General features: G+C 43.7%; 1 protein-coding gene across 2 annotated transcripts in view; it reads right to left on the reverse strand.

The window, feature by feature from the left end:
• Positions 1-4,704: 4,704 nt before the first annotated feature.
• The window catches only part of GFRA1 (GDNF family receptor alpha 1), a 229,174-nt gene continuing 217,588 nt past the window's right edge, over positions 4,705-16,290 (reverse strand). For both annotated transcript variants that reach the window (XM_032281753.1, XM_032281754.1), the window contains 2 exons: positions 13,335-13,388; positions 4,705-12,165 (listed from right to left, as the gene is read on the reverse strand). In XM_032281753.1, the coding sequence (XP_032137644.1) occupies positions 12,013-12,165; positions 13,335-13,388 (207 nt within the window). In that variant the 3' untranslated portion in view covers positions 4,705-12,012. The remainder of the gene's footprint in view (positions 12,166-13,334; positions 13,389-16,290) is intronic.

The raw sequence follows: 16,290 nt of genomic DNA on the forward strand, positions 1-16,290 counted from the left end.
CTGAATCAGGTGCCTGGATTTAAACCCCACGGTCCCCTCTGATTCGTAGGACTTTGCCAAGTTACTTAATCTCTATTTCCTCATTGACAAAATGGAGACTGCAGCACCTGCCTCGTAGGCTGCCCTGAAGACCCAATGTAATTGTCATGCTTAGAAGAGGAACCGCCAATGAAAAGAGAGGGCCCTCTGGAAACAAGTCTTTGACTTCAGATGTGAAGAGATAGAGACCAAACAGGGACCCAAACAGAAAAGGACTGTATGGGGGGAGGTGGGTTGGGAGACAGCAGGGACCTGTGAACAGATCGGGAGGTACCAGACAGTGTCTGAGAAATCTAGGCTTTGCTGGCTTAGTGCTAGTTCTACAGGTGAAGTGCAACCAGATGTAGGGGCTCCCTGTTCACCCAGCATCTGGAGGTCATTGGCTCCACCAGGGCCAGTACTGGCAACCCCAGTCATTGCCCTGGCCTCCATACCTGGGTTTGCAACCTTGAGCCATTTAAGTGTCCAGTGAGGAAACCAGCATCCTCCAGTGACAGAAATGTTTTGGGAGAAGGAAAACAAACGAGGTTTATGTCAGAACGTGGCTGCTCCCCTATTCTGATATTGGTCCTTCCCGACCAACGGGGCTGGGGATTCATTTTCCATTGCCTGGAAGGGAAGTAAACTTGGACCAGGACAATGCATCCCAGGAGCCATGTTTTTCTTATTGGCCGGTTTATATTTTCTTCTCACTTTGGGTCCTAGTTTTTGAAGTTGCTTTCCAAAAGCTGAATTTCTTGGTCTGTTCACTTCAAAGGGAGATGCCCTCATCCCAGCGTGCTGAGGCAAAGGAAACTACTTCTGTCATTCTGTGGGGGACCTCAAGGTGAGGACCGTCAAGCCCAGTGCTCTCTCCCCAACAGGTTGTCTAGCTGTGGGCAGGAGTGTGAGAGGTCAAGATCTAGAACCAGACAGGGACTAGGGACCAAAAGATTTTCCTGAGCCTGCGAGGGGTCAGAAATTTCAGGCCCTGCCCCCACCACTGCCCCTTGTCTGCTGTCACCAGACCGAAGACAGAAGAGGCATAGAGGGTAACGGCTGGAGGGGGATTCTGAGGAGGGCAGCCGAGCACCCCCAGAAGTCAGAGCTGGGTCACATACTTCCTAAGTTGTAGGATACCAGGCCAGCTAGGTTTCTCCGGACACAGCCTGTGGGTAAACGAGGTCTTTACAACACTTGGGTAGGCTTTTGTCACTTGGTGTTAACTGTATACGTTGCAACTACTTTAATTGGTTTCATGTCTGGAAAGAGGGACTGAAATGGAAGTGTGAGTCTCAGGGGAGCTGTCCTGGCACTCAGATGGCTTGTCATATTTCTTTTTTAATCTGCTATTCTTTTCCTTAAGGCAAGGGAGGTAATCTAATTATCTTTTGAAGACAAACTCATGCCGCATTATGCTGACTTGGGCTGTTCTCAGAACATGGCCCCAAGTGTGGATGGAGGGAAGCGTGGCAGGGACATGGGGTGTGGGTGTACCTGCGAACTTTCCTGCTCAGAAGCCAGGAGACTTCCTTCCCACAGGCCTGAGAGCAGAGGACGATGTCTAAATAGGCCCTGGCATCAGAACACAGAATTTGAGCTCCACCCTGGCTGTGTGACTTTGCATCAGTCATTTGCTCTCTCTCAGCCTCAGTCTCCTCAATTGCAAAATGAAATTAATTTGATCTCAGAGTTGCTGTGAGGACTGAATGAGATCATGTGCACAGAGCCCATCCATCCCCAGGCTTGGAGCGTGGTGAGCACCCAGTAACTGACAGCTGTTACTATCATGTGTCTTCTGAGAGTATCATCTGCAGGGTGGGGTTCATTCTTGGAAATGCTGACCCAGCCTCCCCTTGGGCTGGGGAGGCCCTCACGGAAATGACTCACCCTTGTGTTGCCAACCACAGGGAGAGGAGTTATTTTAAAACCCTCCTATGCAACACAGTGCACAGCAGGTGCCCCTAAGGCGCCTCTTCCCTAAATTGCAGCAATTAATCTTGCAGGAGGTGCTGGTGGGGGCAGCCACTCATGCTGCTTAGGCTGTGCAAGGCTTTGCTGGCTGCAGTAGGGAACTCGAGCTCTGGGAGCACGCTGAGCCAGGGTTGTGTCAGCCTCTTTCCTCCAAAGAGCAAGGCTCAGAATCTGAGCTGGGTTCCAGGAGTTGCACAGCTTGTCCTTCCTTTACTTTTTATTCTCTAAAAACAGTGGGTATAAATAATATATGGATCGAGTAAAAACTACGTAAAAACTATATCCAGAGAATATTCATGTCTATTATCTTTCTAGCTATCATCTATTTATTATCAATTACCTATCTATAGAAATGTATCATCTATTAATCTACCTATTCATATCTGCATCAGTGATCTGTCATCTATCATTTATAGCTATCCATACCTATCTACCTCTCTGTATCTACCTAGCATCTACTGTCTACCTGTATCATCTATATATCTATATCAATTGATCTATCTACATCTAGCTATCATCTGTTTATCAACCATCAATCATCTATCTATACCTGTCTACCTATAACTACTTACATCTATGATACATCTGTATCATCCCTCTCTCCTTGTCAATCATCTATCTCTATCATCAATAATTGTCTACCATCTGTCTTTCTAAACTCTATACAAGTAGGACAGTATTTTTCACTGTGCTGTACCTTGCCATTTCACTTAACATACTATACACCCCTTTTTGTTTAGTGTGGATGTACATCTACTTTTTTTTTAAATAGTTGCTGAACATTCCCTCATCTAGATGGGCTATAAGGTCTTTAACCCGCTCACTATTGATGGACATTCAGATTGTTTCAAGTAGTTTGTTGTTAGAAATTATTCTGTGGTAAAAATATTATCGGATGCATCTTGACACACCCTGTATAAGAATGCAGGGTAAATTCCTTGCAGCGCAATTGCTGGTTCAAAGCAGATGTGGATTTTAAATTCGGATATACATTGTCAAACAGTTTTGCTTTTTTCTTAAAGATTGTCCTTATTTATATAACCACCCAAAGTATTCGCAGGCCAAACGCTCATCTTATCTTTTAAACACAGTGAATTCTCGTCTACCAGCCTGGATCGCAGACATCTTCATGAGGCTAAAACCCATCAGGGCAGCCAGCACTGCCAGTTTATGGGACTTTTATGGACACCCCTGCTCATATCTTCACATTGCTGTGTTCTCGTTTATGTTTTATTTATGTCACCAAACACAAATAGTCTTGTATCTTGTTTCTGTCACAGATTTTATTCACTTTCTCAGCATTTCTCGCAGGGTTTTATTAGTCATTTCTTGTTCCAGCTCCTAAATTTTCTATCACCTGCATCCCGGGAATTTGGTTACATTCCGAAGATGATTAGAATATGAAGGGATGGTGACAGGAGGACTCTGCAGGTCCCCAGGGTGCTGGCTGCAGCTCTGTCTCCCACTTCTGCTTGATTATTCTGGGAGTGTTCTAGTCCTGCCCATCCCCATGGGCCCCGCGCCAATCTGTGGCAACAGCTGGGGTTCATTTCCCCGCGAATGAACTTGGGGATTTCTGCAAAGGCCGTCCTGAGAAGCCCAGAGCCAGGTGAGCTGCTGGAATCTGGGCTTTCGTTATGCCTTTAAAACACCAGGCCAAGGTCCAAATGTTCACACAAACTTTTCATCCAAACCAACTTGGGGATTCTGGGGAATCATTCTAAACTTGGCCATTTGAAAGCAGAGCCAGGAAGCAAGAAAATAGGAAAGCCCAGGTAAAAGAAAAATCACAACAGGACAAAAGCGTGTCCTATGGAATCCCAAGTGGAATACAGGCTTCTGTCTCAGAGCAAGCAAGGTCTTGCAGTTTCAGGGACTGTTAGTTGCATACTGAAACAAACAACAGTGGCAATATTAATTACTACGTTTTATGTCTTAACATTTTGCCTTAAAAGTTCCTGGCAGTCATAAGGATGCCAGAGATGACAACTTCCTCAGGGAAATGGGGGAGTCGTATTTTGAGCAGCCACCTTCATGATCCTAATTTAGAGGAATCAAATCTGGCCTCATGTGATTTTAAGTGATTCTTCTTGTCCAGGCACTGAGCTAGATACTGGAAACAAGAACAACCACCTCATTCTAAGTCTCTATCTTTTATCAAAATACTTACTATTTATAAGTCTATGTAAATCATTCAATACAAATATGATGATAACTAGGAATACACCAACTCTGTTCTCTAATTATAAAATTGCATTCTGAGAACATAAAATAAATGTCAGATGCGGCTCCTACACCAGACCCTGCTGCCTTTTTCTGCTCAGAAATGAGCAAAAGGTTGAATATGATATAGTGGCTCTCAACCAAGGGTGATTTTTGCCTAGGCTCAGAGGACACTTGGCAATGTCTAAAGATAGATTTGACCACAAGTGTGGATAGGGGGCTACCGAAGGATGCTGCTACCCATCAACAATGTATGGGATCTGACAAGCCCATCCACTCCAAATATAATTGTCTGGTACTGAGTGTCGATACTATCATGGTTTGGAAACCATGATCTGGAAGTTTCTGTGGCAGCCACACTTAGTCCTTATGATCCGCTGTCAAGAAAGTCCAGTGTCTTGACATTGGAGATTTCTATATATTTACAAATTTCCAGAGCGTTTTCCAGGGATGGGATAAAAGAAAAAGACACCACAATTATTTTTTTTAAAAAAAGAAAACAATGTTTATTAGGATATTCTAGGGTGAAAGGATGGCCAAAGGGACTATGTACATTCTGTAGTGCTTGAGCAATAGGCTAACAGAAAATTCGAACATCACAAAACCACTTCCAAAGTCCAAACTGCAAAACTTATAATTCTATAGGAGACATTCTTCCATGGGTGTTGGCAATAAAGCCTGTTGCAAAACAGCTGTGTGAGGAAGCCGTGTGGGAGTGACCCCAGGAGAATGTCCCGGTGTCCTCTGGAAAGCAGATACACAGAACAATGAGACAAATGTGTCATCTTCTACCAGTGGGAAGCTTGGTAAACACACAATAGAACATGGAGACTCGCCCAAAGCCTAAATGGAGGCTTCTCAACAAAGCTCAGTCTACCCCTCAGCCACATTCTGAGGAGACTGGGTGTCTGAACCCCTCACTCAGAAGGAATTCTAAAAATACCTTCTATTCCACCGTACTATAAACCTGCATGAAACAGAGGAAACATAAGCTGAAACATACCCTTGGGTTAAGAGTGAAAAATGCAACACCATCCAAAAGAGTACAAGAAAAAAATCCCACAACCTAAATCTCTCACAGCTTCTCAGCAGGAGTTGGATTAAACTGAGAAAATAATTTCAATATCAAGGGATAATGCACACGAGACGGGAAAACTCTTTAAAGCAAACTGCAGTGAACAGTGATTCCCCCACTCCCTTAGCGAGGGAAGGGAAAAGAAGATAGATAATGAGGAGAACTGTAAGGCCCTGGATTCAGGTTTCCTAAACTGTTTTTTCAACCCTTGGAGGACAATCAGCTCTTTCTGAATCCAGAAAAGCACATCAGAAATGTCTGATGAGAGTAAGACCACAGCCAAACACGGCAGGGCAAACTGATTTGGTTCTGTGGTTTCCATTCTCTTTTTCCACATTTGAGAAATGCCTTCAGCTACAGCTAAAAAATAAAAACCCTAATTCCAGATCACGCATGCTTGGCGCACCAAGAAGATAATGCTGGAGCATACAGCCCTTCAATCATTGTGACAGAGAGAGAGAATGAATGAGAATGAGAGACCACGCTTTATGTGCCAGCGAACTGAGAAGGCCAGGGTACCTTCACCTGCACTGCCACTGTCACCAGTCTGCCCCCAGGTAATCAACCTTTACTGATTTTTCAGCAGCCCTTGTTCCCTATACTCAGGACACCCACTGGATTTTCTAATTCTTCTTCCTACTTCACTCGAGTCTTAGGATCTGTGTCATGCTTGTAGGCGTCAGGGGTCATCGTGCACATTCGCAGTTTTGCTCCTTTGAGCACTGCTGACTGTTTGCTTTCTTCAGCTAAAGTAGCTCTGGTATCCCTTATTCCCACCTGCACCATGGCCGGTACCTGACAGTTGTGACTGCCTTACCTCTGTGTCTACCAGGCCACGCTCATGGCCTCTGAGGCCCAGAGGAGTGGCAGCCTAAGTGCTCAGAGGTGGCCTTTCGGGCTCAGGATGAAGGTGGGTGTTTGCCTTCTCTATCATGGAAGAGCTGGATTTGCCATTGTGTGCACATGGCCCAGGACTTAACTCCTGGGAGACTGAGTCTGAGACAGTTTCCTGAACGATTTATAAGAAGAATACAGCGTCTCTGAGGGACATGAAATGGAAGGATTCTGCCAGTCTGGAAGGAATGGGTGTTTCCCTAAGCTGCTGTCAGAGGACCCTGTGTTCTCAAGTTCAGCTCCAAATGCTAGTTCCTTCCATCAGAGTCCTCACTCAATAAACGTGCTGACTTGATAAGCATTTGACTTTGCTTCTCAGGATACTGATGGAGAAGTTGTCATCCCTGGGATTCATCTGGGATCGGGGGAGTGGTCTACCTTTCTTGTCAGCATCCTGTGCTTGAAGCAGATTAAAATCTCAGAGGACTAACTGGCTAATTTCCCACAAAGTCTACCACCATTTTGGGCTCTGTCCTTTCTGGCAGATATGGTGAGCCTGCTGGGACAGGTGCTAGTCTGTGTTTCTCAGCAGGAAACACAGTGGGAAGATTCAAAGTCACTTGGATCCCAATGCTTTCTCAGACCCTTTCTTCCAGGTCACCCTCAAAAATCTCAGGAGGACATGTTCAGTGTCAGTACAGCCCAATGCCAGGAATATGCCAATAGGCCAGTTCTTGCTACTGTCTGACAGAATAAAGCCCTTAAATGACAGGGTCATTCAGCCAGTTTCTGAGTACGTACAACGGGTCATGCTTTCTGCTGAAGAAGCCTGGTTATGAGCAGCAAGAGGTATCCAAACTAAGGAAGAGGCTAAAGATCTCAGGCCAGTCTCCTGGAGCCTTACAAAACAAAATTGGGGATTGGTAAGAAAGCCCAGCATGAGATGAAAAGAAGAAAAAATCAGAGAAAACCTTGTATTGATGCTGGTGCTGGGCTTGGCAGCTGCCCTGGAGCAAAAATTAACTCCCCATGGCAGTGGGACAAGATGCTGATATTGGCACCTGCCAGAGGCAGACAGCCGAAGTCACAGCTGCGCTGGTCAAATGAGCTTGGAGACCTTAGGGGGCTGAGACCTCAACGACTATTAGCAGGCTGTGGTTCTCTGCAGGCAGTTTATTGGAATAGGGTTTGTGTGCCTTCTCCACCCCTCTGGGCTGGGTCTCAGAACAATCAGAAGTGCAGGTGGCACATTCTGCTGAAAACCATCCCTGCATTGCCTCTGGGAGGGAGGAGAAGCTCATCAGAGACACTGGGAGCAACAGAGGGATGCCTGGCAAGGATAAGACCATCCCCTATCCCAAAGCTAAGAAGAGGGAGCTCAGAGGAGAGTTAGCTAGAGGAGCTTCTTATTTGGGGATTAGCATCATCTTCGGATCTCCTGGCTCCTGAGAGAGGCTTCTCTGTCTGAAAAGATATCTGTTGGAACAAAAATTAATTTGGGTTGAACTAAATTTAGAGTGATTAGGATGAAGAATCGGGAGGTGCAATACTTAGGCAATAAAGGAAAAGGTGATGGAGGGAGGCCTGAATAATCACGATGAAAGAGAAGGGAATCAGCCAATGTCCTGATACAAATGAAATGTCCTACAGAATACATCCCAGGACAGAGGGAGTGGCAAAATCCCACGGATTTAAGGCCTCGGCAGTGAAAATCTTTTTCAGAGGTCCAGCCCCCACAAAGAATTCTAGACAACAGAGTTAAAACAAATGGTCACTGGAGAAGCAGAGCTGTGTCAAAGTCAAAAGCTGTCAGATACACACTTGAGATATCTATCTTAGGGATGAGATAAAAGTGTAGTTTAGGGGTACCCGACCAAATACCCACTTGTTTTATTTTAGAATTTCTAATAAGAAATTTCTTCCTCTGTCATTCAGATATTATTAATAGCTCTAGCTTCCAGTCGCCAAAGAACTTCTGTCTGATTCAAGAAACTCTGTTTTGTTAGAAGATTCCTATTCTGATCAGTAAGGAAAATTAGTGGACTCTCTGATCCATTCACCCTTGGAACATAGCCCACTGTTGCATCTTGATTTTGCCTTATCTCTTCAACCCTCCAAGTTCAGATGGGACTGTCACTGTGCCCAGGCCAGTGGTAATTCACTCCTGCCTGTTGCCATCATTTTTAGGTCATTCTTGAAAAGATGGGTCTCACATGGTCTCATTTGCTTTATCAAAGAGCAGAGGCAAGAGTAACACAGACCACTGGGGTATGAATCCAGGAGATCATCAACAGCCTTGAAACAGAATTAGAACATGTGAATTCATTCAAGCAGCCCTTTTCTGGTCCACAATTTATTGATTCAAATACATCGTGCATGTCTAACTGCATGAATGAAAACTTATTTTCCAAAAGACAGCTCCTCTAAGGCCACAACTTTGTAAATAATAACAACAAAAATACATTTATGCTGGATTCTGAGAAAAGAATTTGCTAATTATATAAACTCCCACTGCTCTTCCATCTCTTTTCCCAGGCATTTTACAGGGACTCCAAAATGCTTCGGCTCTCCCACTCTCCTGGTACAGCAGATGGAGTGCTTGGGAATGTCTGATTTGGAGACAAGAAGGCAAGAGGGAGATGGGCAGCAGCTGGAAGCAGCCCATCCTCAGAGTGTATGTAAGATAGGAATCATCTGAATACAGATGAAATCAAAGTCTGGGGCATCTCTGGGGGTGCCCTGTCTTGTGTTTGAGGAACTCGAAGACACAACTTCTCAAATTCTTACTACAGCATAAAAGTGTGTTAAAAAAATGAAACAGAAACCACATTCCTATCACATTCTAGATCGTTTGCTATACTTCATGAAAAATAACCTATGTTAATCTCAACTTACACTTTTTTAAAATTAGAGACTTGAAAAAAATCAGGTATGGAAAAATAAATATGTAATTGGCATTCTCAATTCCTTCTCTACATTGTGCACTTCTTTCTTCATGTGCTCTATTAAAAAGATATTCAAACATATCGGTCAAAGATATTCAACATCAAAGTGGAATGAATGTGCTTCTAATTAGTGTGGCCCCTCTCTTTCTCTCTGAAATAAGTAGGGCATGGCTTGACCTCATCAGGGAGTCATGGTCTGCATGGACCTTGGTTACTGTTTTGTGTCATCAAAATCAACTGCAATGAGATACTTCCTACCAGACACCCAAACCTCAGCAGATAACGCCTGTATTCAGTGGCACTCCAAATTCTCAGATTGAAGGACAGGAAGTCATGAATCATTTTTGCTTTTAAGCATGCCAAGAAGAAGTGAGATAGGTAAATGATTTAAATCACTGCACTCCGGTTCTGGGACAAATTTTCAGGGTCACCGTGTCAAACCAAGATCACACTGAATGGCAGAAACCTTGCTTGGCTTGCTTTTATAAGAATCTCTCCAACAGGTTGTCCCTGAACAAGATGCTTCCCCCTATTTATTGAATCAGCAACTCATTTTCAAATAGAGGATTTGGTAACTTGAATATGTTTTTATCACTGAAGAAAAATGAGATCTTTGTTGGTGACAGATGAGGGTTTTCAAAATTTAATTTATACATTGCATATCCTTGCATTCTTCAATGAAGGGTGCCCTTGTTAGCACTGAAACGCCCATTTCCTCTTTGGTCATCTGAAGCTAATTAGACCTGCTGTTAATGCAGAAGTAATCAATAGTTTTCTACAGTGGATCACATAGAATCAGACCCATATGCAATTAGTCCAGTGTAGATATACAGAGATACCTTAATGAAAACAAAATATGCTCTGTAAGAGATATCCACTCATAGATAACTGGCATTCCAAATATTTTGACACATTTAATGTGTTTATTCAAAGTAAGAGTCTTATAGAACTTTTCACTAATCAAATACAGTTGGGTGTCTGCTGAAGTTACCTTGAAAGCATTTTGAAGTGAAAAAAGTCAGTACCGAATACTGTACATTTTTGTTGATTAACATTTGGATACAAATGTACTTTGAACACCAAAAGACTTTGCCTTTATCTTGGATTTCATAGATTTCCCTTTCCCCTCAGTGATTTGATTAATCTTACAAGATAAACAACAGCAGGCAAAGGGGATCTACAGAAATGTGCACCCTGGTTTCCTCCTCCACCTCCTCTACCAATGTGGGAACAAAGCCAGTGCTCACCAGCACTTTATTAAGGTGGAATCTCCTCTTCTTTACTTAATGTTGGAGAAATGTGGCAACCAGTACTTAGTCATGGTAGATTTGGAATCTCACCATCTAAACCAGACTTCGAAAGTGCACTTGAGGGTCTACGTAGTTAATAAAGCGAGTAATGGAAGATGGTATGCGGTTAGAAAAGCCAGATGCCCTATCACCAGGATCCTGTTCTGCTGACCTGTGCCAACCAACTCATCTCACCAAACCCAACGTTAACCCTCTTGAGCCACAAACCTTCCTTCTTTTCTAACACAGTCAGCTGCAGTCTGTCTCGGAGGACACAGAACAAGAGGCAAGCAGATCTTTGACCTTCAGACCAAACTGCTCTAAATGGTGGCCAAGACATCGCAGTCAGGCGTAAAGACAATCCTTAGGAAAAGAACTGTGCATCCTGGCATGGATGTGCTGCCAAAGGAAGGACAGCCTGCCCCTGCCCCCACGTCCCAATCAAAGCTGCCTTTGTCAGATAACATGAAAACCAATGTACTGGACTGTATCATGACAAGGGTGCCACGAGATGCTGCGGAACATTTATAGGCAGCCACCGGTTCCCTCACAGATATGCACGCTTGCACTTCAAGAAATGATAAAAGACAATGTGCTTGCCTGCTCTGTTTCCTCCTGCCTGTCCACAGTCATGTGATGCGGAACTTTCTGCTAACGCACTAGGCTTCTCAGAGTCTGCTTTTGAAGAGCTGTGTTTGTAAAGTGAATATCGGAGCAAACACTACTTATGAGGGGAAACAAGCCCCATGTGTTTTGTATTAAACCATCAGTAAAAAATGAGACAGTATCATTACTTTCAAAATATAGAAAGCCAATAGTTGAAATTGTTTAGTAGTAAATTTTTTTTCTACATACAACCTCGTAAGTGTAAAGAGTATTAGAGTGACATTTCAGCTATATTGGACTCTCGTTAGGTTAAGGGCTTCTCACTCAGGTAAGGCTTAGGATTAGGAGAGTCTCATTCAGGGGCTGAGGTACTGACTCGGCACACTCATTCCCCACTCTATTTTGACTAAAAGACAGATACTATATTTGGATGTGACAGGTGTTTTTGTTGTTGTTGTTTTGTACAAGAGTGCAGAACTGTTTACAGTATGTAAACATTGGCGTGGAAAATGCTAGTACATATAGAAAGGTGAACAACAGTACCAGCTGTTTCCACAAAGTCCACTCTTGATAAGAATCTTCTTCGTGGCAAAAAAAAAAAGCTTGGCATCAATATCAGGCTGAAATTTATGTCATTAGAAATCAATGTCATTACATGAGATACAGGAGGTACCTTGGAAATATTAACTCCTTCTCTAGCTAGGAAAGGCCGGAAGTAAAACTGTTAAAATTATCTTCATCATCATTGTCATCATCATCAAAAACACAGCCCCAGTTTGCTTTACAGCCCGATTTACAAACTGTCCCTTTAAAATACAGCATATCCCAAAGCCTTCTGAGTTTGGACTGGAGCACTGTATCAGGTTTTTCACAGAAGCCCCGAAGGATCACAAGAAGCTTTCTTAAAAGAAAAAAAAAGTTCCAGTTGGATGGAACTGTTACTCAACTGAGCTCCTAAAACTGGAATTTCAGCTATACAAGAGAACAGGAAACAGATATCTTGGTTTTTGTCTTTTTACATGTCCATATTGGTTTTCTTTTAATGCAGCTACGATGTTTCTGCTAAAGATAAAGATAATAGGGTGGACAGAGCGGTTACCACCAGAACCAGCAGTGGGCTCAGACCACAGCTTGGAGGAACAGCCATTGATTTTGTGGTTATGTGGCTGGAAGCACCGAGACCTTCTTTGTCATAATTACCCTGTGAGAAAGAATGGTTTCATTATCATCCACTGCATGTCTTCATTCTACCACAGTATACTTTACACTCCCTCTCCCTCTGACTCCCCACTGGCTGACCCACTCACCAAAGCGGACCCAAGATTTTACCACTGAGACTTAAATTCACCGACTTGTAATTTTATGGGAAGAAACCATGAACCTGGGTGAAAACCAGACACTTTTGAGAAACTGGCCAGTGCTTACTATTTGCTCTTCCATTAGGGATTATTAAATGCATTCTGGGAGAAGATATCTGAGTTCAGGTACCCCTGCCATTCTTTACCCCTCCCCCAAGGGTTCCATGCTGCACAGCTAACAGTTAGCTTTGTGCAACATGGAGCTCTTCTCTTTCTGCCGCTGGCTGAAGAGGAATGCTCACTCTCTCTCCCTACCAGGGAAGGACGGCAGCAGAGTCATCTCAGGAAGCTTGCCCAATCAAGTGACAGTTTGTGTAGAGATAGGTCACAGACAGCATTCGAAACCGGCAGAGCAGCTTCTCCCTACATAAGCCAGTCCAATCCCAGATTTTATAGATGAGGAGCTGGAGAGAGCAAGAGTTTGCCCTTCTCATTGCTGGGAGAACCAAACCAGAACTCTGGCTTCTGGATTCCCAGCCAGCACAGCTGTCCTTCCCCAGGATAGATTCCTCCAACCCTGTCACCAGAACCTGCTTAATCCCCTAGTGCCACCCCCCTCCACAAGGAACCAGGGCCCGCCATAGCAGAATTCTTGGTCTCCTCACCTGTAAATTGGGGAGAGTAATGTACCTGCTCTCATCTACCCATGGGGGGCTGTGGAGGTCAGAGGCACCACAGAGAGAGAACATCTGGTGAGCAGTGAAGATTTGCTATGTGTCATCTCTGTGCTGGATGTTTTTATATGACTGTGATCACAGAGAGGCTCAGGGCCCTGGGACACTTTTTTAATCCTGGGACAAAGATCCTGGGTCCCAGGCTTACTTCCAGGTTTGTGAACTGGAATTCAAACTCTTCACCTTGCTCAAAGGACAAATGGTCATGGAGGGTGGCTTAGATTTGTTGTGGACTAGATACCTTCTTGTCTTTGGATGCTTTACCTGATACCCTGTCCCAGTGGCCCAAAGGCTATGTTTCTATAAATGCACAAAGCCTCCAAAAGAAACATACTTACATTGGAAATACAGAGGTGTGTATTGCCCGACACATTGGATTTCAGCTTCTGTGCCTGGAGAGACAAGGAAAAAAATGTTCAAATGTAATACAGAAGAGTAATTACTGATGATCCTAATCAGCTATCTAGGGCAATGCTCTCTGATAAATATGTGAGCCACAGCTGTGAGCTCCATATATAATTGAACATTTTCTAGTAGCCATGTAATAAAGAGATATCAGGTGAAGTTAACTTTAATAATATATTTTATTTAACCCAATATATTATCATTTCAAAATGTACTCAATATTAATAAGATACATTATATTTTTTTTTATCCATACTAAGTCTTCAAAATCTGGTGTGTTTGGCATGGCACATCTCAATTCAGACTTGCCCCATTTCAAAGCCTAGTGGCTACTGAAGGAGCAGTTCAGGACTAGGTTACTAAAAAAAAATGTTTTGAAGTAATCCCTTATTTCTTAAATTTTTGGGAAGTACCCCCATCTAGGTAAAGATATTGCAATAAGCATCTGCATTTATGGGTAATACAGACAAAGGCCTTCCTGGGTTTCCTTGCTTGTTCATTATTTGTTGCTCCAGTCAACAAACCCTACTGTTTACCAGTGCTGGATATATGGTAATGAACAAAAAAGGACCCGGTCCCTGGGTTCACGGGCTCCTCTCTAGTGAGGAAAACACTTGCCAGTCACTGTTAGGGGGATAAGGCACAGGGCAGGGATGGGTATCCTCAAAGAATCACATAGAGCATTACAGGTTCTCAATCCAGCCATTTAAAAATGGCTTCCCAAGCAGTTGCAAGGGGACTGGGCTGTGAAGGCATTGAGCTGCCTGTTTCTCCTCAACTGGAACAATCCTCCACTGGGCTTCTACCTGATAATTTCATTATAGGAAAGGTCTCATTGCTCAAATAATTACAGTGAAAATGCTTGTGAAAACTACTGGTACAACCCACTCATTTTACAAAGGAAAACAGAGCTCAGAGAAGTTAAGTGACTAATCCAAGGTCATACAGCAATTTACTTAGAGTCAGGATGCAGACCCAGTCTCAATTCCTAAATGAAAATCTGCTATCTCTTGTATCACAGTGTTTCTCCCCAAAATCCACAAAAAGAACTCCCATGATGCTCCTTCCTCACCCCCAGCAATAGGAGCCCTTTGGCATCGACAGACAGAGCTCATTTGTCAACAGGCTGAGCCCCTGGTTAAGCGTTACACTTGAATAAAGGAGGACCTGGGCAACCAGCTCTTTGTGGATGGCACTGGCAGGCTGCCCGTTGTGGCTTTTGCAACTCCTGGAAGACATGCTAGGCTGAAAAGATAGCATGTTCACCCAAGGAGTAATTTATTGACCATAAAGCTACTTGGGAGGCATCATAATCTTTACCTATATTTGCATATGCCAGCTGTGAATATGAAATAGAAACCTTTAAACAGGCATCAAGAATAAGACACTGTGAAGCATCCAGGGGCTGTTCAAAGGTCACTAAATGTTATGTATAAGAAGAGCAGAAGGGAAATTGGAAGAGGAATTGAACCTGATTCAAAAGCCTACTTTTAATCTATATTAATAGCAAATCTAGTCCACTGCATTGTCACCTACAGAGAGTAATGTGTAGTGCTTTACATGTTTTATTTCTGTTCCAGTTTGGAATTGTGCCCAGACACCAAAATGGCCCTAAAACATCACATTCTGCCTTTTCTAGGCCATAATCTACAAAAGACATAAACCCTTGCTAAGGGCCCTTGCATAACTAACAAATTTACTGAATTGCACAGAGAAGGCAGCATGATTTCTAGATTGGGACACATTATGCCCTCAAGTTCTTTCTGTGCTTGTGGTCACAGCTAAGCTGCACCTCCGTGTCCTAGGCCTCAGTAGCTTCTAATAGTTCCAAGGGCTGGGAAGGCCTCCTTCCTACTTTGGTTGGTATGATTAGCACTAGCAGACAGTGTTGTATTCACTGTATATGCAATATGTGACACTCATTAGCTATACTGCAGGAGTATAATCCTACCATTATTAAATAATTAGAAAGGAGCTTTCATCAGTGGACTAGAAAAGGCCTCTATCTTAACAGGTTTTCTTAAGTGGACTCTATCTGCAGAGGCAGATTTCTGACCCTCATTAGTCACGGAGGGTTTCACACTATATACAGAATTTATAAGCTTTCAACCAAGAGACACGCATGGGTGTAAACTCTGAGGATCTTGTCTTCTATCTGGAAATGGCAGGCATAACTTCAATTACAGAGGAAAATGCATTTAGATCAGCTCCAAGTCTGTGAAGTCTCTAAGTGCTTATTCCCCCAAAGTGGGTATCCCAATGGCTCTATAAAGGAAATGGTCAGTTTCTGGTCTTGTCTCCGTGCAGTCCCATTGGCTAAAGGTGGAAGCAGCACCTCTCAAGCTCATCTTGCCTGGAGGACCATTCGGGTTGGCATAACTGGAGGAACTGCTGAGTCCAAGTAAGATTATGCAGCCAGATCCCTACAGGGGATGCCCTGAGAAAACAGCGTATCTCCCATTAAACATCTTCCCAACCCACAGAGGGAGGCACTTAGCAGTCCACACACAGGCCTCTCAAGACTCTGCTTATACTGGGTATTAACAAGCTTGCTACAGAGCGGTCTGGTTGCTTGGGAAAGCCCTACAGAAGCAGAGGCTGAACAGAGAGGCTCTGGAGTTCCACCTAAACATGGCATGGGCCACTGTCAGGTCTTTGAGTCTGAATAGCAGAATCAAAGGATTCCATATGGGTTTGAGATCTATTTAAATCTCCCACCAAATGAGATGAGGGCCAGTGTGGCGGCTGTCTAGACTGGATGGAGTCAACAACAGACATCATCAGGCTGGGAGTCCAGTACTTCTCACAACGGGTGTGCCACAGAGAATGGGTCAGAGCCTGCGATGTAGACCTCTGAACGTCTGGCTAGTTGCATGCTTATGCATCCTG

The sequence above is a fragment of the Sapajus apella genome, unplaced genomic scaffold (assembly GCF_009761245.1).
Source record: "Sapajus apella isolate SASKATOON/1434 unplaced genomic scaffold, GSC_monkey_1.0 scaffold13, whole genome shotgun sequence".
NCBI lineage: Eukaryota > Metazoa > Chordata > Mammalia > Primates > Cebidae > Sapajus > Sapajus apella.